Here is a 23,461-nt window from a genome sequence, read left to right on the forward strand (position 1 = left end):
GCTTTCTTAACTTACCTGTTCCTATCCCCCTCCAATACAATGGTAAAGGAGATAGAATTGTGATCACTATTCTCCAAAATGCTCTCCCACTGAGACCTGACACCTCACCAGGTTCATTTCCCAATACCAGATCAAGTACAGCCTCTCCTCTTGTAGGCTTATCTACACATTGTGTCAGGAAAGCTTCCTGAACACACCTAACAAACCACATCTCATTTAAACCCCTTGCTCTAGCGAGATGCAAATCAATACCCTTAAAGTCGATACCCTTAAATTGATACCCTTAAAGTTAACCTCCAGGTTGAGTCAGTAGTGAAGAAGGCGAATGCAATGTTGGCATTCATTTCTCGAGGAATAGAGTATAGGAGCAGGGATGTGATGTTGAGGCTCTATAAGGCGCTGGTGAGACCTCACTTGGAGTACTGTGGGCAGTTTTGGTCTCCTTATTTAAGAAAGGATGTGCTGATGTTGGAGAGGGTACAGAGAAGATTCACTAGAATGATTCCGGGAATGAAAGGGTTAACATATGAGGAATATTTGTCCGCTCTTGGACTGTATTCCTTAGAGTTTAGAAGAATGAGGGGAGACCTCATAGAAACATTTCGAATATTGAAAGGCATGGACAGAGTGGATGTGGCAAAGTTGTTTCCCATGATGGGGGAGTCTAGTACGAGAGGGCATGACTTAAGGGTTGAAGGGCGCCCATTCAGAACAGAAATGCAAAGAAATTTTTTTAGTCAGAGGGTGGTGAATCTATGGAATTTGTTGCCACGGGCAGCAGTGGAGGCCAAGTCATTGGGTGTATTTAAGGCAGGGATTGATAGGTATCTGAGTAGCCAGGGCATCAAAGGTTATGGTGAGAAGGCGGGGGAGTGGGACTAAATGGGAGAATGGATCAGCTCATGATAAAATGGCGGAGCAGACTCGATGGGCCAAATGGACGACTTCTGCTCCTTTGTCTTATGGTCTTAATATTGCGGAAATTAAAATCCCCCATCACAACAACCCTGTTATTACTGCACTGTTCCAGAATCTGTCTCCCCATCTGCTCCTCAATGTCCCTGTTACTACTGGGTGGTCTATTAATAAAAACACCTAGTAGAGTTATTGACCCCTTCCTGTTTCTAACTTCCACCCACAGACTCAGTAGACAATCCCTCCATGATTTTCTCCTTTTCTGCAGCCGTGACATTATCTCTGATCAGCAGTGCCATGCCCCCACCTCTTTTGCCTCCCTCCCTGTCCTTTCTGAAACATCTAAAGCCTGGCACTCTAAGTAACCATTCCTGCCCCTGAGCTGTCCAAATCTCTGTAATGGTCACAACATCATAGCTCCAAGTACTGATCCACGCTCTAAGCTCATCTGCTTTGTTCATGATACTCCTTGTATTAATATAGACACATCTCAAACCATCAGTCTGAGCGCATCCCTTCTCTATCATTTGCCTATCCTCCCTCTCTCACTGTATCCAAGATTTTTCTATTTGTGAGCCAACCGTCCCTTCCTCCGTTTCTTCAGTTTAGTTCCCACCCCCCAGGAATTCTAGTTTAAACTTTCCCCAATAGCCTCAGCTAACCTCCCTGCCAGGATATTGGTCCCCCCCACCAGATTCAAGTGCAACCCATCATTTTTGTACAGGTCATGCCTGCCCCAGAAGAGGTCCCAATGATCCAGAAATCTGAATTCCTGCCCCCGCTCCAATCCCTCAGTCATGCATTTTTCGTCCACCTCATTCTATTACTACACTCACTGTCGTCTGGCACAAGCAGCAATTCCCAGATTACTGCCTTTGAGGTCCTACTCCTCAGCTTCTTTCCTAACTCCCTGTAGTCTTTCAGGACCTCCTCCCTTTTCCCACCTATGTCGTTGGTACCAATATGTACCACAACCTCTGGCTATTCACCTTCCCACTTCAGGATATCGTGGACACAATCAGAAACATCCCGGACCTTGGCACCTGGGAGGTAAACTACTATTGTGTTTCTTTCCTGCGTCCACAGAATTGCCTACCTGACCCCCTAACTATAGAGTCCACCATCACTGCTGCCATCCTCTTCCTTTCCCTACCCTTCTAAGCCACAGGGCCAGACTCTGTGCCAGAGGCACGACCACTGTTGCTTCCCCCAGGTAGGCTGTCCCTCCTAACAGTACTCAAGCAGGAGTACTTATTGTCAAGGGGTACAGTCACAGGGGCAATCTCTAGCATCTGACTATTGCCCTTCCCTCTCCTGACTGTTACCCACTTATCTGTCTCCCAAGGCCCCGGTGTGACTACTTGCTATAGCTCCTCTCTATCACCTCCTCACTTTCCCTGACCAGATGAAGGTCATTGAGCTGCATCTCCAGTTCCCTAACCCAGTCTCTAAGGAGCTGCAGCTTGGCGCACCTGGCGCAGATGTGGCTGTCCGGGAGTTTGGGAGTCTCCCAGACTTCTCACATCTGCCACCAGGTACAGAACACTGGCCTCACAGACATACTTCCTGTTCCTATTCTACACAAGTAACTTACTTAGCCTTGACCCATTATCGCCAAAGCCCCATTGAGCCAAAGCCCTCCTACTCCGACGCCCGTTCTATAAAGCTGTCTTCTTTTTAAATTCTTCCTGCTGGTCTAACTTGCTGACATCGACGCACCTTCGCAGCCATGCCTCGATCCCTATATCCCTAATCTCTTTATAACTTGGGAGTGTACACCAGCAGGTAAAAGGGATTTGTTAACTTTTTGTACCAGCTACATCCACAATTGCCGAAACAAGGGAACTGTTTGGCTCCAAACAGCTCCTGGAACATCAGAGGACAGGGGGAAGAAAACATACAGGATGCAAAAAGACAAAAATTTCCTAGTTAGTAGATGAAGATTTGTGTTTTGTTCATACCTGAATGTAGTCAGAACTTGTGAATTTCGATGCAAGAGCTAAAGTTATACGAGTATCTAGATTCTGTAAGGAAAACAGATGATGTCACTCAAGATTAAACAGTCTGGAATAAGTAATATAAATCAATCTAGTATTGCAGCTACGATGGCCACATGCATGCACAAAAATAGTAGAGTTGTAATGCCTTCCAAGTATAATGAGAGAAGCAAACTCTAGTCCACATTGCTGCTTCAAAATTCAGTGAGGAGTTTTAATTTTGCACTAACAGCTTCTGATGTGTCAATCAAGTCTTTTGGAAAAGATATTCAAACAGCTCCTCGCTCTAGAGGATAAAGTTTTATACTTCTGCCTGAAAAATGACCCTTTAAGCACCAAAATACTTCTACAAAAACAGACATACAGGTGTCTCCCGCTTTTTGAACGTTCGCTTTACGAAACCTCACTGTTACGAAAGACCTACATTAGTACCCCGTTTTCGCTTTCAGAAGGTGTTTTCACTGTTACGATAAAAAATCAGCGCGCGATAAAAGGCAGCGCGCGCCCCGAGCAGCCGCTCTCCCCTGGTTTTGCTTTTCAAAGCTCACTAAGTTCCAGGGAGAGGATCACTCTGCCTAACACCTAGTCTCTGAAGTTACCTCAGGGTGCAAGAGCCAGTGATTTCAGCCCTCCTTATCAGCTGGGCTGGAAGTGTGGACAGCATAATTCTCTACTAATACAATAACTACCACAGATCCTACTAGCATGTAAACAAGCCTATGTGTTCATTTTTCAAAGAAATTGATGATGTTAAATTATAACAAATATACTACAACTTATTTGGTAACACTTTCAGAGAGACAATGGACAGATAGGATACGTTCTAGTCTGCCCTCCTTAGAGACAAAATCCACTTGTTTGGGCTGTGGAATGCGCTAACCAGATGAAATAATGAGTTGGACAGTGGGAGTTGAATAATCCCAGATGAAATCTAACAGTGACAAATGCAGAGGGGTGCATATAGGAAAGGAGAATGGACAATTTGTTATATACTGTGAGAGATGGGATAATAGCCAAACATTGCACAGCTGCTATCACAGGCAAGACACTTACGCAAAAGCAGAATAAACTTATTTCCACTCTCTGTAGCAGATCATTTTCTGATAAATAGTGATGAAAATCAACTCCAGGCACCCAAGATTCTAGTTTTGAAAAGTGATGAGCCAAAGCCACTCTAACGACTGGCCGCTCTGCTTGCACTTGAATTATTTTATTGGCCCTTTCTAACGAATCCCTCTTGCTGACTCAGCAATACTGCGGCAAAACTGTGCCATCAAAATCTCGATTAAAAAGTAGCCCTTTTCATGCACTCCTGGTGTAGATTGTCCAACTGCTATCTAACTCTTACCTATCCTGCTCACGAAGTCTTCAGAAAATCATTTGATTTATCAAATGAGTAGGCAGTAGGAGAGAGGCAGCGCACCGCGCGTGTGCGCAGCTCTCCGGTGAAAATGATATCGTATCTGTTAAATAGGGGCCGTGGACAATTCTGATTTGATGGAGAATGGACGTGAAAGCAGAGGAACATCTGGAGAAATTTCTGAAACGCTTGTTCGCTGCTGTTGTTACTGCGTGGTCGGGAATCTTTCGGAGGGCAGGCCTCAAAATCCCCGGCTTTGCCTGCTGGTGGCGACCGAGGTTGAGGTCGAATCGTTCGGACAGAGATGGCGCTCAGTACTGGGTGTCGGAGAACTGAGCAGAGCTCGAAGTTTTCGGATGACTCAGAGTCGGACTGTGGTCGAGTATGGCAGGCAGAGTTTTTCTTCCTTCTCCCGCCTGCGTGAGATGAAGGACATTTGAGAGACTTTGAACTTTTACTGTGTTGTAACTATATGTTATAATTATGTGGTTTTGTCAGTTTTTTCAGTCTTGGTCTGTCCTGTGTTTTGTGATATCACACCAGAGGAAATATTGTATCATTTCTTAATGCATGCATTACTAAATGACAATAAAAGAGGACTGCGTGTCTTCATAATCTAAAAATATTATTTTCTCCTCATAAAACCATCTTCATTCTCCATATTATGTTATTGTTTCCACAGTGCCCACATTCCATTCTCTTAAAGGTAGGGCTAGCAATTGCCAGCAACAAACAGGAGGCTAACCGCTCTACAACCCCATAGTTCTCTCTCTGCAGCTGTTCTTACACAGCAGTGCTACATGTGTTAGTGTCTGGTACCCTGGGACAGACCTGGAATCAGAGGATTTCAAAAAGAGCATCATTAATGCATACACAATCTCTGGATATACTCCATCTGAAAATCTGGGATGCAGAACATCACATGCAGGAGGTGTTTCTCATCTCAGTCCTTTTAAAGTATCACTTAGTACAAAATGGCAAAAATATAATCATTCTGAACTACACCTAACTGAACTGCTGATAGTTAATTATTTCAACTAACTAAATGGAAAATTTTCTTTCCATTTTCAAAACACGAATGGTGCTCAGCTGATACATATAAGCAGAAGTAAATAACTTGCACACTAATTTTGCTTTGTACAGGATTACAGCCAGCTACAACAAGGACTTGATTGAACAGCTGCCTACAGACCACAGAGGAATTCAAAGACATTCAAGGAGTGCAAAAAAATATTTACTTTGAAGCACAGTTAATCAGTACCGGGAATTAGGTAATGAAGGGCAATCTTTCCACCATACAAAAGCATTCAAGTTAGTGTTTTTAATTAAAAACAATTCCTTACCATTTTGTCGTATTGATTATTAAAATCCATGTTCAAAAACTCTCGAATCTCACTCAAAATACAGATAAGGTGTGCAGTCTGTACTTCCTCCAACTCTGGAATGTGCACGTCTAATACTGTTGCACCCAAACTTATTAAGTGCTGTACCGCTGCATTAAAGTGAGACAAAATTAACTACGACTTAGAAAGTACATGAATAATTTGTGTGCATTTTCTCGTTTATAGATATATTTTCAGATTTTCATATTTGATTATGGAGACCACATGTTATGAGGCCACCTACTCTGACCAAAGTTATGAGGGCTGATTTTAGTGATAAAAGGTAACACAATGTCTCCAATTCCCTCCCCTTTGCAGATGCAATATTTCAGCAAGACACCCTTCTGCAAATCCGGTGATATCTCAAATATCACAATTTCAGATCCGACAGCTAATTTTTAAAATGTTGAAGCAATAACTATTTACACACCTGGTCAATCTTCATTCTCCTTTTCAAATCTGATCATTTTATTTTCTGTCAAGGTACATGCATTCACAGAGAGGAAATGATACATTTTTCACCCATACTTCTAATGGTATGAATCAGCATGGGGGAAGAGATGTAATTCACAAAGACAGTACTTTCCCTTTCTCTTGCTAGGCTGTCACAGGTCAAGGATGAAGCACCACCCATATAGAATACCATTGGTCAAGATGACCTCATCACTACCAGCATGCTGATATGGAATTCCACAAACATGATCTTCCCCAGGGCTCCTGTTTCCTCCAACATCCCAAAGACACAGGGATTGGTAGGTTAACAGGCCATTGTAAGTTCCTTAAGTGAGGGTAATGGTAGAATCTGGAGGGAGCTGAAGGGAATATGGTGGGTGCTGGTAAACAGAATACAGAAAAACTGAGTAGGGGAAATGGGAGCTGGTATTGACAAAGGTTGAAGTGGGCTCCTATATCACAAGGAGTTAGGGAAATACAAGTTTATCTGGGTGCAGCTTGGATTACACAGAACTGGCCTCTGAAGCATCTTAGTGGATAATTTTTTTTCACTCAAATGTCCATCCTATACAGTCTTGCCTACCAAAATTTAAATCAGGAAATTACACAGGCACAGGTGATTTATGTCCAGTAAACCCAACAAATGCTGAACTTGTGGACTCTGTTTATAATCCAGTAATAATCTGCACTCAGAGATGAGGACACACACATAGCACATTTTCTTTAAACTGATGAACTTTGAAATCCCAAATTTACCCTTTGATCACATCTCAACTTGAAATCCAGATGAAACACATCTTAGTGTCTAAATGCATGCTCTGAAATCCTCCCAGTTAAATTACATGGCGTGAATCATAGGCCAACGTCAACAAGGACCCATGTAATAGCTGGCCAGTCTTCAGAGAGGAGGCTTCAGATGTAATGCCAATTTTTCTCTTTCTTCTTGCCCACCCACATAAAGACAGAGATACAGCTTAATTACATCAAATAATATTCTTCCAATTTATGAGAGTCCAGTTTTGGAGGTAGAGACTGTCCAGATGACTCTCCAATCCATTATATATTGCAACAAATTTTAAAGTTTTAAGATATCCATACCTCTCTGGCAAACATATAAAACATCAGATTCACAGTCCTGTTAAAAGAGAAGAGAAATTTCAGACCATAGTGGAATTTTAAAATAGAATATAATACAAACATTGCAAAATGGGAATCAAGACATAGAGGCTGCAGAGAAGGTTGTGGTGTGCATCTGGCTGAGTTAGGAAAGTGGCAAACTGAGACTTAGCCGGAACTACTGGATTCGTACCTTCTCTTTGGGAGCCATTTTAAAGAGGTAGGAGACATTTACTGGGCACATCCTAATTGTGTCATATAGAAAGCACCTCCAGCATATTCCATAACTTTACCCTGATTAATATCTAGTAGGCTATACAGACTCTAAAACAATGAAATTAGATACACATTTCATCCTATACTTCCAAAAAAAAAATCAACTGCAAGCGCTGAAAGCTCACTAATTCCAGAGAATTGTCAATTAATTCCCTCTAAGGTCCATTGAAATTGTAAATACTGTTAGGACAATTTTCTTCAGGTACTTCCAGGGAATAGTTCCAATCGTTCCTACTTCAATTGAGTTAAGTGACTGTGTTGGATTTAAGATTTCTTTCTACAGAAGGCAGCTTACCCTCGGCTTCACCCCAAGTACCTGAGTACCTCACCAGATAAGCGGCTCACACACCAGACTCAAATGAAAAGCAGCCAAAAAAATAAAAGCAAGGATGAATATGGTGTGGAAACCTGCCAGGAAGCAGGTCTAGAGCATTCCACACTGCAGTAGCTCTTGTACACTCTACTGCTTGCCTCTCAGTCTTGCAACAGCCATGCCACATGCCATGTCTTGGACATTGAAAGAGCTTTAACTCCTCTCCAACTGAGCAGTATAATTGCCAGCCACACCCCCCCCCCCCACCTTTTGCCCAGATTCCAATGTCATCCCCAAGGTATAGAGTACTGAGCTACAGCCCCCCCATTCATGGAGAACCTCCACAAAACTGTTATAAGTGATGCCACTCTACGCATTTTTTGTACCTGACAATACATTCCCACACAAATTTATTCCACTACAGTAGGTGAAGATGCACTTTACCGTGAAGAACTTCCAATCTATTCCAAATCTTATATTCTGTAGATCAGGATGTGCAATATCATCAAAATTCAATGGTGGCTGGTTCAGACCTGAAAGAACAACATGACAGCAGTCCACAATGGATCCAGTCTGAAACCAATCCCCATAAAGAAAAACGGTTTTTACACCAAGAAAAAAAAAGATGAAACCAGTGACCAAATGGTCACAGCAAAATCACGGCAGACAACTTAGCCCATTTTCCAGCAGTGGCTCTTTGAAAGAGGAATTCCAATTTCTTCAAACCTACTTTTCATCTTTAATCCCATACACTGCTGAAAATAAATTATGTTATCAAACTCTTTTTAATAATTTGTCACTTCTAGAGACTGCATTTCAGATTTCAAAACATTATGGGAAAAGGATAATCTCAGCTCCCACTTTGATCTTTTCTTTAAATCTAAGGTTATTCAGAAATAAACTTTCACCACTATGAAAACCACAAAACCTCTTAAACTTTCTCTATTGCAAAAGGAATCAAAATCTTGTATTTTCTAACCACTCCGGACAGAAGATGCCTTTCCCATTTGCCATCTTGATAATTATCCCTAGTAACATTTCTGGAATCTTTATGTCTTCCCCAAAGAGCACTGTCAAAATTTTCCTCCAGTTGATGCCCAACCACTGGAAAATAAAACTGGAGAAACAAGATCTCTTCATTTTTAAAATCCCTCCCTAACAAACCTTGATTTGTTTTTGGAACCACTTTTCTGCATTTTTTCAGAATCCATAACTACAGGTCTTCCTCAGTTTATGAATGCCTGGTTTATGGAGACGTGGTATTTACAAATGACTATTAAGGAGACCAGAGGGATAAAATCGGTATCTGCTGTGCTGCGGCAGCCATCTTCTACCACATGGGAATGGAGTATTTCTATATTTCTTCTCTCTCTACTGCTGTACCCACTCTCCAACCCCAGCTGGGTCAACCCAAGCAGAGAGTTGGGAGCACTCAGTCCCAGAGTGAGCAGGCTTACTCATAGGTTCATGAGGCCTGCTGGCTGCTGATCTTCCTGTGCCTTCTCACTCTCCCATCACAGCCATTCCTCTGATCTTCTCTTACCCACTGCGTGACCATTTCTGACGTAGAAACAGCTCAGGTCACGAACAGCTCTCAAGAATGGAACTGTGTCATAGCCTGGAGACTGCCTGTATGAATATAATGTCAAGGTCTCTCTGTTAAAATATTTTGCAAAATAATATTTATGATAAATTGCTCTTCCATACAGTCCTCTCAAAGTGCATCACTTTAGTTTTTAAGTGCTGATTAGGTGAATATAGAACTAGGCAACTTTATAATGTTGCAGTTGTTTTATTTTAGGGAAACTTGACAATTTTGGCCAGTTTTAAATTATCTACAAGATTTTTCCCACAGATTTAACATCCCACTTACATCTTTGTGTTCTTTTGCACTCCAAATTATAAAACATCCACGTCCTGTAAATTCCTAAAACACAGTTTCAACACTTTTTAAAGCCAAATTCACAGGCTAGATAAAATGGATTAAAAATCACAGATAAACAATCTATTAAAGGGAAGCTGGCCAGTGGTGTTGTGGTATCCACACTGGACTTCAAGGCGAATGGTCCCGGGTTCAAATACAGCCGGCTCCCTGTACGCTTTCTTTCTGTGCTCAGCCTCGTAAAAAACAGACAAATGCTAAAGAAGCAGCAAGATTGCCACAAGGTGCATAAAGGAGCAACAACAAAATATACTGAAATCCATAGATGCTACTTACAGACTAGGAGGAGGAAACAAAAATACCCACAATTTTTGCATAGGTTGGTAATGTATGAAGAGATAAAGACAATGAAAGCAGACTAACTTATCTACGGAATCTAATCTAAACTGTAATAGTGAATCTTCTATGTACCTATCTGGCTCTAAAATGGTATACCCTGTAAGGAGCAACAAATCGAGATCAAACATTGGGTCAATTCATGATTAGATGCTGATAAGGTCACTTTTCATTAACATATTCCTCAATATTATATATGATCTTCTACAGTCAGTGATCACTTTATTAGTTACCTCCCGTACTTAATAAAGAGGTCACTGAGTGTATGTTTGTGGTCTTCCTCTGCTGTAGCCTATCCACTTCAGGTTCGACATGTTGTGCACTCTGAGAAGCTGTTCTGGGCACCACTGTTGTAATGCGTGGTTATTTGAGTCACTGTCACCTTCTCTCATTAACAAGGCATTTCCACCCACAAAAACTGTCATTCACTGAAAGTTTATTTCATTTTTTGTACCATTCTCCATAAATTCAAGTAGTATATTCACCCAAAAGCCTATCTTCTCAATGTTCCTATCCTTTCAAGCTAAAAGCTCGAAGATTCAAAGACTACGCCACTACATGATATTGCTGTTATATAAAATCTGAAATAAAATTGGAAAATGCTCAGCAGGTCAGACAGCCTCTGTAGAGAGAGAATGGAGTTAACACTTCAGGCCAATCGATATTCAGGAGAAATGCCATTCCTCTCATAACAATCGTTGCCAAGCTTGCTCAGGAGTCCAGAATTTTGTGTGTTTAAATCACTCTGCTGGGTCACATGCACTTTCCTGGGATTTAATCAGGAATTACAATCAGAGCAGGTTTGGAAACTGTTCAAATTATGTCTGACATGATAAGAAATTATATAACTGATTTAGTGCTGTTTATTTTTTAAAAAAGATCAATACTTCCTAAAGTAAACCAGGTCCCATTTCTGGGACTAATCACAATAATAACATCTGACCTGGCTTTTCCTGTCACAAATCACCCATTGCCTCAGTGCAATTTTCACATCAGGTCTGCCTAGGATAATGTCTTTTCCCATGCAATGCTCCTTCTGGGGCACTGCCGGGGATTATGAATCACACACTTAGGATACTAATGGGACAACAAGCTAGCCTACAGGTTAACATAATGAGATCCCCAGGCACTTCCAGTCACTACACAGATCACTGACCATCTCCATTCCCCAACTGTGTTGTCTCGTCTCCTTTCTTATGTAAAGGCAGTTCCTCAAATCAACTTCCCCATTCCAGGAATTGAACATATTTTCATTCCCTTCTCCATTTTACAAGACTATACATGGGCCACCAACGAATTGAGGTCATTGCTGTTCTAAGCCCCATCCCCCCATCCCCCCACCCCCATACTTCCTCCTCCCACAGTCACAAGTACATCTGGGTCTCATTTCCAAGGTAGGTCTCCCAAGCAGAGATACAGAAATAAATGGGTATAATCTAATATCCATTAAAGAGACATGATTGATAGGTGACCATGGTCAGAAAGTGACAAGTCAGAGGCATCTGATACTCTGAAGAACAGGCGGAAAGGGTAGGCTTAATGAAGGATGAGCTCACTGCAGTCTTGAGGAATGCTATTGGCTCAGGAACTCAGTTTGCGTTGAGACACATACAAACAGAACAAAGTTATTGATGGAATTAGCATATAGTAGCATTGAGAATGAGTTCCACTGAGCGCATACAGTGCCTATAAAAAGTATTCAACCCCCTTGTAAGTTTTCGTGTTTTATTGTTTTACAACACTGAATCGCAGTGGATATAATTTGGCTTTTCTGACTCTGTCAGATTGCATGCGGAGTTCATGAGTGAACAGTTGGATTGAGGTCTGGACTCTGACGTGGCCACTCCAGGACATTAACTTTGTTGTTTTTAAGCCATTCCTGTGTAGCTTTGGCTTCATGCTTGGGGTCATTGTCTTGCTGGAAAACAAATCTTCTTCCAAGTCACAGTTCTCTTGCAGACTGAATTTTTCCTCCAGGATTTCCCTGTATTTTGCAGCATTCATTTTACCCTCTATCTTCACAAGCCTTTCAGGGCCTGCTGGAGTGAAGTATCCCCACAGCCTGGTGCAGCCACCACCATGCTTCACAGTAAGGATGGTGTGCTTTCGATGATGCGTGGTGTTCGGCTTACGCCAAACATACTACCATTTAGTCTGATGGCCAAAAAGTTCAATTTTGGTTTCATCAGACCATAGACCCTTTTTCCAGCTGACCTCAGTGTCTTCTACGTGCTTTTTGGCAAACTCTGAGATTTCATTTGAGATTTTTTTTTTTAAAAGGTTGCTTTCTCTTTGCTACTCTCCCATAAAGCTATGACTGGTGAAGCAGCTGGGCAACAGTTATTGTATGCGCAGTCTCTCCCATCTCAGCCACTGAAGCTTGTAACTCTTCCAGAGTTGTCATAGGTCTCTTGGTGGTCTCCCTCACTAGTCCCCACTTGTGCGGTCACTCGAGGACGGCCTGCTCTAGGCAAATTTACAGCTGTACCATATTCTTTCCATTTCTTGAAGATCGAATTTACTGTACTCCAAGGGATATTCAGTGACTTGGAAAATTTCTTGTATCCATCTCCTGACTTGTGCTTTTCAATAACCTTTTTGTGGAGTTGCTTGGAGTGTTGTTTTGTCTTCATGATGTAATTTTTGCCAGGATACTGACTCACCAGCAGGTGTACTTTTACTACAATCAATTGAATCACCTTGACTGCACATGGTAATCTCCACTTAACTAATTATGTGTCTCCTAAAACCAATTGGCTGCACCAGTGATGACTTGGTGTGTCATATTAAGGGGGGGGGGGCACTGAATACTTCTGTAATCAATTAGTTTGTCTTTTATATTCGTAATTAATTTAGATCACTTTACAGAGATCTGTTTTCTCTTTGACACGAAAGAGTCTTTTTCCTTTGATCAGTATCGAAAAAGCCAAATTAAATCCACTGTGATTCAATGTTTTAAAAATAAAATATAAAAATTTCAAAGGGGGTGGGGTGAATACTTTTTATAGGCAATGTAAGTTTATTCAAGAGATAGACTGAGGAACAAACCAGACTATGTTACCACGGGTGTCGTGCATTAAGACAGGATTAATTAACAATCTCATAGAGAAGGAACCTCAGGAGAGCATGATCACAGCATGGAAGAATTTCATATTCAGTTCGAGTGAGATAAATATCAGTCCAAAGCCAATGTTTTAAACTTAAATAAAGGCAATTAGACTGAAATAATAATATGTTGGCTCATTGCTCTCAGAATACAGATTAAAGGTGGCTTTAATCTGTAATTTAACAGCAGGAAATATTTGTGGAGATGTTTCATACAACTCAGCAAACGTAGAACCCAATGTAAAACAGGATACTCTGCTAGAGGGATGCAATCTCTGGCTAACCAAGGATGGTCAAAAAAAATCCAAAAGGCACAGAATTTTGCAAAGATTCGTGGGAGGTCAGAAGACTGGGAAATGTTTAGTCAACATTTAATACTTTCTAAACTAGGAAGAAGTGATGAGAGCAAACTACCATTGGCAAGATTGGACTCCACTATTAACAATATTGAAAAAACTAAAGAGTTAATATTGTTTTATGAAAGGGATATCATGTTGGAACATCTTGCAAGAGTTCTTTGAAGATGTAACAACAAACTGGGTGGATAAAGGGAACCAATAAATAGAGTATGTTTGGAATTCTAGAGGACTTTAGATAAGGTGTCACATAAAAGGTGACTATCACACAACAGCACAAGAGACAGAAATTATTATATTGTCCTGGATATAGAAATGGTAATTACCAGAAAACAGGATGAGGATAAATGGGTTATTTTCAGTTGGCAAGCAATAATTGGTGGTGGGGGTGGGGGGGGGTAAGACTACACATGTGGTACAATGAATTTTGGGAGGGGTCCTAGTACATAAAAAACAAAGATTAGCATACGTACAGCAAGAAGTCAGGAAGAATAATAGAACATTAGCATCTATTCCAAGAGTAATAGAGTAGAAGAAGGGACATTGTCAAACACCTTTGTAAAACCTGGTGTGATTCCAGGTTTGGTTTTAATATCAGCACATCACACAAACCAATCTTCCGTCCGTGGACTCACTTTACACTGCACGCTGTCGGAGCAGTGCTGCCAGGATAGTCAAGGACATGACCCACCCAACGAACACACTATTCGTCCCTCTTCCCTCCGGGAGAAGGTTCAAGAGCTTGAAGACTCATACAGCCAGATTTGGGAACAGCTTCTTTCCAACTGTGATAAGACTGCTGAACGGATCCTGACCCGGATCTGGGCCGTACCCTCCAAATATCCAGACCTGCCTCTCGGTTTTTTTGCACTACCTTACTTCCCATTTTTCTATTTTCTATTTATGATTTACAATTTAAGTTTTTAATATTTACTAATTTTAACTATTTTTAATATTTTTAATATTTAATATTTGTAATCCAGGGAGTGTGAAGCGCAGAATCAAATATTGCTGTGATGATTGTACGTTCTAGTATCAATTGTTTGGCGATAATGAAGTATGAAGTATAAAGTAATAGCTAAGAAAGGATTTACTTGCATTAGAGGCAATAAAGAGAAATTTCATCAGACTTAAAGTTTCTTCATCTATCAATTCCTTTAATAGGTTGGGCCTACGCTCATTAGAAGAATGAGAGGTGAACATACCAGTAGGGAGCCACGGTAACTGGGTCTCTGGCCAACAGCAGAGGGGTGAAGAGGACTGCAGTGGTGATCGGAGATTTCATAGTCAGAGGAACAGAGTCACTATTGTGTGGGCTCTATAGAGACACCCCGATGATATGTTGCCGACCAGGTGTTAGGGTCAGGGGTCTTGGATCGGGTCCATGGCATTCTAAAGCCGGAGGGTGAGCACCCAGAGGTCTAGGTATATATTGGCACCATTGACACAAGTAAAAGATGTGAGGAGGTCTGAAGAGAGGTTTTAAGGAGCTAGGTAGAAAGCTGAGAAACAGGACCTCCATGGTAGTAATCTCTGGATTGTTGTCCATGCCACATGCCAGTGAGGGTAAGATTAGGATAACTGGCAGGTGAATGTGTGGCTGAGGAACTTGTGCACAGGGCAGGGATTCAAATTTATGGATCATTGGGATCTCTTCTGGGGGAGGTGTGACCTGTACAAAAGTGAAGGGTTGCACCTGAACCCAAAGGGGACCAATGTCCTTGTGGGTGGGTTTGCTCGAGAGGGTTTAAACTAATTTGGCAGGGAGATGGGGTAGTTGGTTTACAAACAGAGGCACTGTGTAGTGAGACTCCTAGCAAGAAGAGGCTGATGATAGGGCAAAATTGCAGACAACAGGATGAGCTGCAATTTTAAAGGCAGACAAAAAAAAATGAAAAACGTGAATACAGAACTGAAGGTGTTATATTTGAATGTGCGCAGTATACAGAACAAGGTAGATGAATTTGTAGCACAGTTACAGATGGGCATATATGACGTTGTGGGCATCAGTGAATTATGGAAAATGCAATGTTAGCATTCATTTGAAGAGGACTAGAATATAAAAGCAAGGATGTAATGTTGAGGCTTTACAAAGCACTGATGAGGCCTCACTTGGAGTATTGTGAGCAGTTTTGGGACCCTTATCTTAGAAAGGATGTGCTGAAACTGAAGAGGGTTCAAAGGAGGTTCATGAAATGATTCATGACTTGTCACATGTAGAGCGTTTGATGACTTTGGGTCTGTACTCACTGGAATTCAGAAGAATGGGGGTGACTTCATTGAAACCTATCAAATGTTGAAAGGCCTTTGTAGAATGGAGAGGATTTTTCCTATGGTGGAAAAGTCTAAGACCAGAGGACACAGCCTCAGAATAGGGAAGCATCCTTCTAGGATGGAGATGAGGAGAAATTTCTTTAGCCAGAGAGTGCTGAATCTGTGGAATGCTGTGGAACTCCACAGGAGGCTGTGAAGGTCAAGTCTTTAAGGTAGGGGTTGATAGATTCTTGATTAGACAGACCATGAAGGGTTATGGGGAGAAGGGAGGAGATTGGAGCTGAGAGAGAAAATGGATCAGCCATGATGAAATGGTGGAGCACTTGAAGGGCCAAATGGCCTAATTCCTACTCCTATATTATAGGTCTTATATTGAAACATAATAAAATCTGAGGAGGATTAACAGGATGAATGCTGAGAGAATGTTTCTTGTTGTGGGGCATCTAGAACCAAGGGGCATACTTTCGATTAATTGTTCACCCAGAGAAGAAAAGCCTTCTGATCTCCAAGAGGCTGCTAAATCTTTGGAATTGCACACCACAGTGCAGAATTATTGAGTACGTGATCCACACAGATTTAAACTGCAAAGGATATGAGATGAGAGTGGGAAAGTGGTGCTGAAGCCCAGACTGGGTCAGCCACATAATGGCTCCGCAAGCTCAAGGAGCTGCTTAATATGTTTTTACAATCGTACGTTCGAATATGAAAAGGTGCAACGCCTACAGTCCTACTATCGAGATTTTCAGCCTCAGTCCAATGAACTTTTATGCATTTTCCTTTTTTTTTGAAAAAAAAAGGAAATGTTGACGTGCCATTTCTGATACAGGCTGATTTCTGCACAATGTGGAAGATGGCCATGAGGCTGCACTCCCAGATTTAAAATAGTCACTTCTATTGCAACTACGCCGGTAATAATTTTCTCAGACACTAAGTGCATTTACTTTGATGCTCTAAATTTCAAACAATGGTTTTCAGAAGTATTATGTACAAATAAGTTAGAACACTTACTGTATGAGTAATTAGGGTCTGGGCCAGCCAGAATTGTATAGACCATGGCGGCATCTTTTACAGAGGTACAAAGCGGTCCTGGAAATACACATTATTCAGAATTTCAGTTTTGAACAACAGAATTAACAGTTTTTTCATTACTACTTTAGAAACAAAGGAGAAAACTAGATTAAGTAGGGAATTGAAGAGGATATTGAATTCTTTGAGCAAACTGGCTGAGAAATTTATTGTCACCGGGGGAAGGACAGTGTGAACTTGCCACACTGAATGAATTAAGTTCAATCATACCTATACAAGGCATTGAATACAAGTGAATTGCCCATATATCCTCCCTGCACGGAGCTTCGATCTGCATTGGGAGTTAGTTGAGTCCTGGTGAAACCAGGGAGAATCATCATTGGATGGGGTCAGGCCAACTGATTTGGGGAAGGGGGGGGTAGGATCAGTGTCTTAGCCCATGGCCATGACCTGCTCAGAGTACGATTATTAAAAATATCATTCTGAGTATGTTTAATGAACAGGTGTATCCTACGATAAAGTGAACCAAAGTCCTGAGAACTCAGTGCAGACAATTACATCACTTCACATGTGCCTGATAACACAAGGGTGTTTCGAGGCCAGAGGTGCCCAGCTAAATTTCCAGTATGCTGCTTCAACTCTTTGCAATCAAACACACATGTGGCACACAAAAATTACTATGTCATTATTTCCTTTTGTTTCACATCATTAACAAAAATAACAATGTACACAAGGAAAATCTGAAGCCACGTGATAAGGAGTTGGTGCAGGAGGGAGGGCTTCAAGTTTTCGATCATTGGGCTCTCTTCCAGGGAAGGTGGGACTTGTACAGAAGGGATAGTTTGCACCTGGACTGGAAGGGGATTAATATCCTAGCGGAAAGGCTTTCTGATGCTGCATGGGGCGGGGGGGGGGGTGGAGTTTAAACTAGAGTTGCGGACGATGGGGACCAGAGCACCAACAGATAGTGGAGTGACTGTGGAGAAAGATGTTAAGCCTACATACAAAGTCAGGAATCAAAAGGTTGAGTATGGTGGGACTAATGTTCTGAACTGCACAGTTCAATTTAAGCAGTATTGTAGAAAAGGCGGAAGAGCTTAGGGCATGGATCTACACATGGGATTATAGTATTGCAGCCATTAGTGAGACTTGCTTGCAGGAAGAGCAGGACTGGCCAATGTTCTGAGGTTCCATTGTTTTAGATGAGATATGAGTGGGAGGGATTAAAGGGGATGAGGTGGCATTACTAGTCAGGAAAAATGTCACAGCTCTCAGATAGGTCAGACTGGAGAGCTTGTCTAGTGATACTTTCTGGGTAGAATGGAGGAACAAGAAAGGTATGACCACGTTAATGGGATTATATTATAGACCACCCAGTAGTTCGTCAGAATGAGGAACACATTTGTAGGGAGATGGCAGATTGATGCGAGAAACACAAGGTTGTGATAGGTAGGTGATTTTTAGTTTCCACATATTGACTGGAACTCCCATCCTGTAAAAGGACTAGATGGGAAAGAGTTTGTCAGATGTGTTCAGGAAACTTTCCTTAAGCACCACATAGAAGTCCCTACTAAACAGAGTATGTTACTTGCTCTCCTGTTAGGGAATGAAGACAGGTCAGATGACAAAAGCTTGTGTAGAGGAACACTTTGCATCTAGTGATCGTAATGCCATTAGTTTCCAGGTAATTATGGAAAAGGCTGGGTCTGGTCCTCAGATTGAGGTTCTAAATTGGAGAAAGGCCAATTTTGATGGTATCAGAAAGGATCCAGCAAGCGTGGATTGGGACCCCCAAATCCTGACGAAGGGTCTCGGCCTGAAACGTCGACTGCACCTCTTCCTAGAGATGCTGCCTGGCCTGCTGTGTTCACCAGCAACTTTTATGTGTGTTGCTTGAATTTCCAGCATCTGCAGAATTCCTGTTGTTTGTGGATTGGGACAGGTTGTTTTCTAGCTAAGATGTACTTTGTAAGTGGGAGGCCTTCAAAAATGAAATCTTGAGAGGACAGAGTTTATATGTTCCTGTCAGAGTAAAAGGCAAGGATAACACGTTCCGGGAATCTTGGTTTTTGAGGTATATTGAGACCCTGGTTAAGAAAAAGGTGGTGCATAGCAGGTTAATGCAGACAGGAACAAATAAGGTGCTTGTGGACTATGGGAAATGCAAGAGAACACTTAAGAAGGATATCAGGAGGGCTAAAAGAGGTTGCCCTAGCAGATAAGGTGAAAAAGAACTCCAAGGGTTTCTACAGATTATACTTAGAGCAAAAAGGATAGCAAGGGACAAAATTGGTCCTCTGGAAGATCAGAGTGGCAATCTATGTGTGGACCCCCGGAGATCATAAATGGATTTTTGCATCTGTATTTACTTAGGAGATGGACAGAGTCAATAGAAAAGAGGCAAAGCAGCAGCAAGATCATGGACCCTGCACAGATTACAGAGGAGGAGACGTTTGCTGTCTTGAGGCAAATTAGGGTGGATAAATCCCCAGGATCTGAGAAGGCATTCTCTTGGACCGTGTGGGAGGCAAGTGCAGAAATTGTAGGGGGCTTAGCAGGGATATTTAAAACATCATTAGCCAAGGGTGAGGCACCGGATGTTGGAGGATAGGTAATGTTATTCTGTTGTTTAAAAAAGACTCAGAATAAATCAGGGAACGATAGGCCAGTGAAGCTGACATCAGCAGTGGGATAGTTATTAGAAGGTATTCTAAGAGAGCCAATATATTTCGATAGACAGAATTGTTAGGAATAATCAAGATGGCTTTGTGCATGCTAGGTTGTGTCTAATCAATCTTTGAGATTTGAGGAAGCTACCAGGAAAACTGATGAAGGCAAGGGAATCGATATCTGCATGAACTTCAGCAAGGTGTTTTGACAAGAACCCACATGGAAGGTTGGTCAAGAAGTTTCAGTCACTTGGCATTCAAGGCGAGGTCGTAAACTGGATTAAACATTAGCTTCACAGGAGAAGCCAGAGAGTAGTTGCAGATGGTTGCCTCTCTGACTGGAGGCCTGTGACTAGTGGTGTGCGGCGGGGATCAATGCTGGGTCCTTTGTTGTTTGTCATCAAAATCAATGAACTGGTTGATATTGTGGTAAACTAGATCAGCAAATTTGTGGATGACACCAAGATTGGGGGGGTGTAGTTGACACAGAGAAAGACCAAAGTTTGCAATGGGATCTGGAGCTGCTGGAAAAATGGGCTAAAAAAAATGCCAGATGGAATTTAATGCAGACAAGTGTGAGGTGTTGTACTTTAGGAGGACAACCAGGGTAGATTTTATACAGTGAGCGGTAGGACACCGAGGAGTGTGGTAGAACAGAGGGATCTGGGAATACAGATCCATAATTCCTTGAAAGTGGCGTCACAGGTATATATGGTCATAAAGAGAGCTTTTTGCGTATCGGCCTTCAAAAATCCTGTATTGAGTACAGGAGTTGGAATGTTATGTTGAAATTATACAAGATGTTGATGAAGCCTAATTTGAAGTATTGTGTGCAGTTTTAATGACCTACTTACAGGAAAGATGCAAATAAGATTGTAAGAGTGCAGAGAAAATTTACAAGAATGTTGGTGGGACTTGAAGACCTGAATTACACGGAAAGATTAAATAGAACATATATGAGATTTAAAGGAGATTTGATAGAGGCATACACAATTATGAGGATATAGATAGGTTAAATGCAAGCAGGTTCTTTTCCTACTGAGTTTGGGTGAGACTACTAGAGGTCATGGGTTAAAGGTGAAAGGTGAAATTTTTAAGGGGAACATGAAGGGGATCTTCTTCACTCAGAGGGTGTGGAACAAGCTACCAGCACAAATGATGTATCCTGGTTCGATTTCAACATTTAAGAGAAATTTGGATAGGTACACGGACAGGAGGGCTATGGTCCGAGTACAGGATGATGAGACTAGGCAGATTAATAGTTTAGCATAAACTAGAAGGGCCGAAGGGTTTGTTTCAGTGCTATATAGTTCAAATGTTAATCAGATTTTCTTTAGGAAAACAAGATACATAAACTGAAATTAATTCGATTAAGTCCTGATATCTACTATTCTTGACTGTCAGGAAAATTACCTTATGTTGTAGGCAAGGTACAATTTCAACATGACATTGCAGAAATATAAATTTGGATTAATTCAAACATTATCAATGTTGAGCTTCAAGGTAAATGGAGAGTGAGTGGGAATATGGATGATAAACCATGATCATATTCAATGTTGAAGCAACTCTGTAGGGCAGAGTAAGTTACGCTTGCTCCTATTCTCTACATTTATATATGAAGATAATGCTGCCCAGTTATCTTTCAAACATTTATACCACTCAACATATTAAAACATTTCATGAAATACTGTTCAGTATATTAAAACTAATATTTTAATAAATTAGGTTTACTATACATATATCATGTACATTTCTTTGAAACTTTAAAAAAAAAGGACAGAAAATTGCATGTGTATCCCAAGTCATCTTACCCAAACTAACAGTTGAATAAGAAAGAGGATAAGACCCATAGCAACTGATTCGACCAAAAGTAACTAAAAAGAAAAATAATTCTGTTAACATTCTTATTTTGTTAGCAATACAATTGTTTCAAATGTTTTGAATATGCATGTCAACACAATTCTGAGACAGTAACAAAAGTCCGAGTACAATTAGAAATGCACAAATTTAACTCCATAAACAGAAAGTCTTGGACGTGAACAATTCCCTGCATTAATGTGGCAATACAATTCAGAAAAATGCATATCAGCTAAAGTGTTCACAAAGTGAAAAGTGTACTGGATGTTCTGTCTGCACAGATTCTTTTCAGATAAATCCCGAAGTCCGACAAGCAGTTGTTTCTTCAGTAAAACTTCGTAAAGATCAGATATCAAGCTCATAGGTTTTAATAGTACATTTCATTCTCCAGCTGAATGAGCACATTTGGCTGAATACTGAGTAACAATAAAGATCTGATGGTGACATAGTCTTTGAATTAATTGGCTTACTAGAGACTGAAAACCATAAACCCAGGAACACAAGTAACTGCAGCTGTAGAATTCAGTTTTAGAAATTCTCAAAGATTATACCATCAGTAAAGATGACCAGAGATACATTTATCTAAATATCCTTAAAATACAAACTGCTTCAGTAAATGAGGACAAGAAAGTTAACATCCTCACCTTGTCCGACCTAATATTACTTTAGCCCACTACAATACCAGAGGTTTTTGCCATTCAGTTGGATGACAGCAATTTTACCAACACCTTTGTAAAGGCACTTAGGGTCAGGCAGTACACCCCAGGCTTCAGAAAAAGGTAGCTGAAGAGATTGTGGAGGCATTAGAGTGATTTTTCAAGAATCACAAGCTCAATGCCTTCTATGCCCACTTTGAAAGGGACAGTATAACTACAGCTGTGAAGATCCCTGCTGCACCAGGTCACCCTGTGATCTCTGTCTCAAGGGCCAATGTCAGGCTGTCTTTCAGGAGTGTGAATCCTTGCAAGGCAGCAAGCCCCGATGGAACCTGGTAAGAGGTTGGTCATGACTACACTGAACTTCTTCCTCAGCAAAGACCTGGACCCACTGAAATTTACCTATTAGCACTAAAGGTCTATGGCAGATGCAATCTCAATGGCTCTTCACATGGCCTTAAATCACCTGGTAAATACAACACCCATGTCAGGATACTCACAAAATGCTGGAGGAATTCAGCAGACCAGGCAGCATCTATGGAAAAAAGTACTTTTTTTTCCCCCTCCATATATGTTGCCTGGCCTGCTGAGTTCCTTCAGCATTTTGTGTGTGTGTTGCTTGGATTTCCAGCACCTGCAGATTTTCTTGTTTGTCAGGATGCTGTTCATTGACTCTAGCTTAGCATTTAACACAATCATTCCCACAGCTCTGGTTAAAAAGCTACAGAACCTGGGCCTCTGTATCTTCCTTTGCAATTGGATCCTTGACTTCCTAACTGGAAGACCACAATCTGTGCGGATTGGTGATAACATCTCCTCCTCACTGACAATCAGCACTGGTGCACCTCAGGGGTGTGTGCTTAGCCCACTGCTCTATTCTCTCTATACCCATGACTGTGTGGGTAGGCACAGCTCAAATACCCTCTATAAATTTGCTGATAATACAACTATTGTTGGGAGAATCTCAGATGGAGATGAGAGGGCGTACAGGAGTGAGATATACCAGCTCGTGGAGTGGTGTCACAGCAACAAACTTGCACTCAATGCCAGTACGACCAAAGAGCTGATTGTGGACTTCAGAAGGAGTAAGACAAGGGAGCAGGAACCAATTCTCATAGAGGGATCAGAAGTGGAGAGAGTGAGCAATTTCAAGTTCCTGGGTGTCAAGATCTCTGAGGATTTAACCTGGTCCCAACATATCCATGCAGCTACAACGAAGGCAAGACAGCAGCTATATTTCATTTGGAGTTTGAGGAGATCTGGTTTGTCACCTGAAACACTCGAAAACTTCTACAGATGCATCCTGACAGGCTGCATCACTGCCTGTGATTGGGGGAGGGGGGGGCGGGGAGTGGAAAGCTACTGCACAGGATTGAAAGAAGTTACAGGAAGTTGTAAAATTAGTCAGCTCCAACTTGGGTACCAGCC

General features: G+C 41.5%; 1 protein-coding gene across 4 annotated transcripts in view; it reads right to left on the reverse strand.

Moving 5' to 3' along the window:
- The window catches only part of LOC140198979 (uncharacterized), a 120,205-nt gene that overhangs the window by 25,351 nt on the left and 71,393 nt on the right, over positions 1-23,461 (reverse strand). For all 4 annotated transcript variants that reach the window (XM_072260305.1, XM_072260306.1, XM_072260307.1 and 1 more), the window contains 6 exons: positions 21,332-21,394; positions 16,834-16,911; positions 8,257-8,345; positions 7,206-7,242; positions 5,616-5,764; positions 2,877-2,939 (listed from right to left, as the gene is read on the reverse strand). In XM_072260305.1, coding sequence (XP_072116406.1) covers positions 2,877-2,939; positions 5,616-5,764; positions 7,206-7,242; positions 8,257-8,345; positions 16,834-16,911; positions 21,332-21,394 — 479 coding nt within the window. The remainder of the gene's footprint in view (positions 1-2,876; positions 2,940-5,615; positions 5,765-7,205; positions 7,243-8,256; positions 8,346-16,833; positions 16,912-21,331; positions 21,395-23,461) is intronic.

The sequence above is a fragment of the Mobula birostris genome, chromosome 6 (assembly GCF_030028105.1).
Source record: "Mobula birostris isolate sMobBir1 chromosome 6, sMobBir1.hap1, whole genome shotgun sequence".
NCBI classification, from domain to species: Eukaryota; Metazoa; Chordata; class Chondrichthyes; order Myliobatiformes; family Myliobatidae; genus Mobula; species Mobula birostris.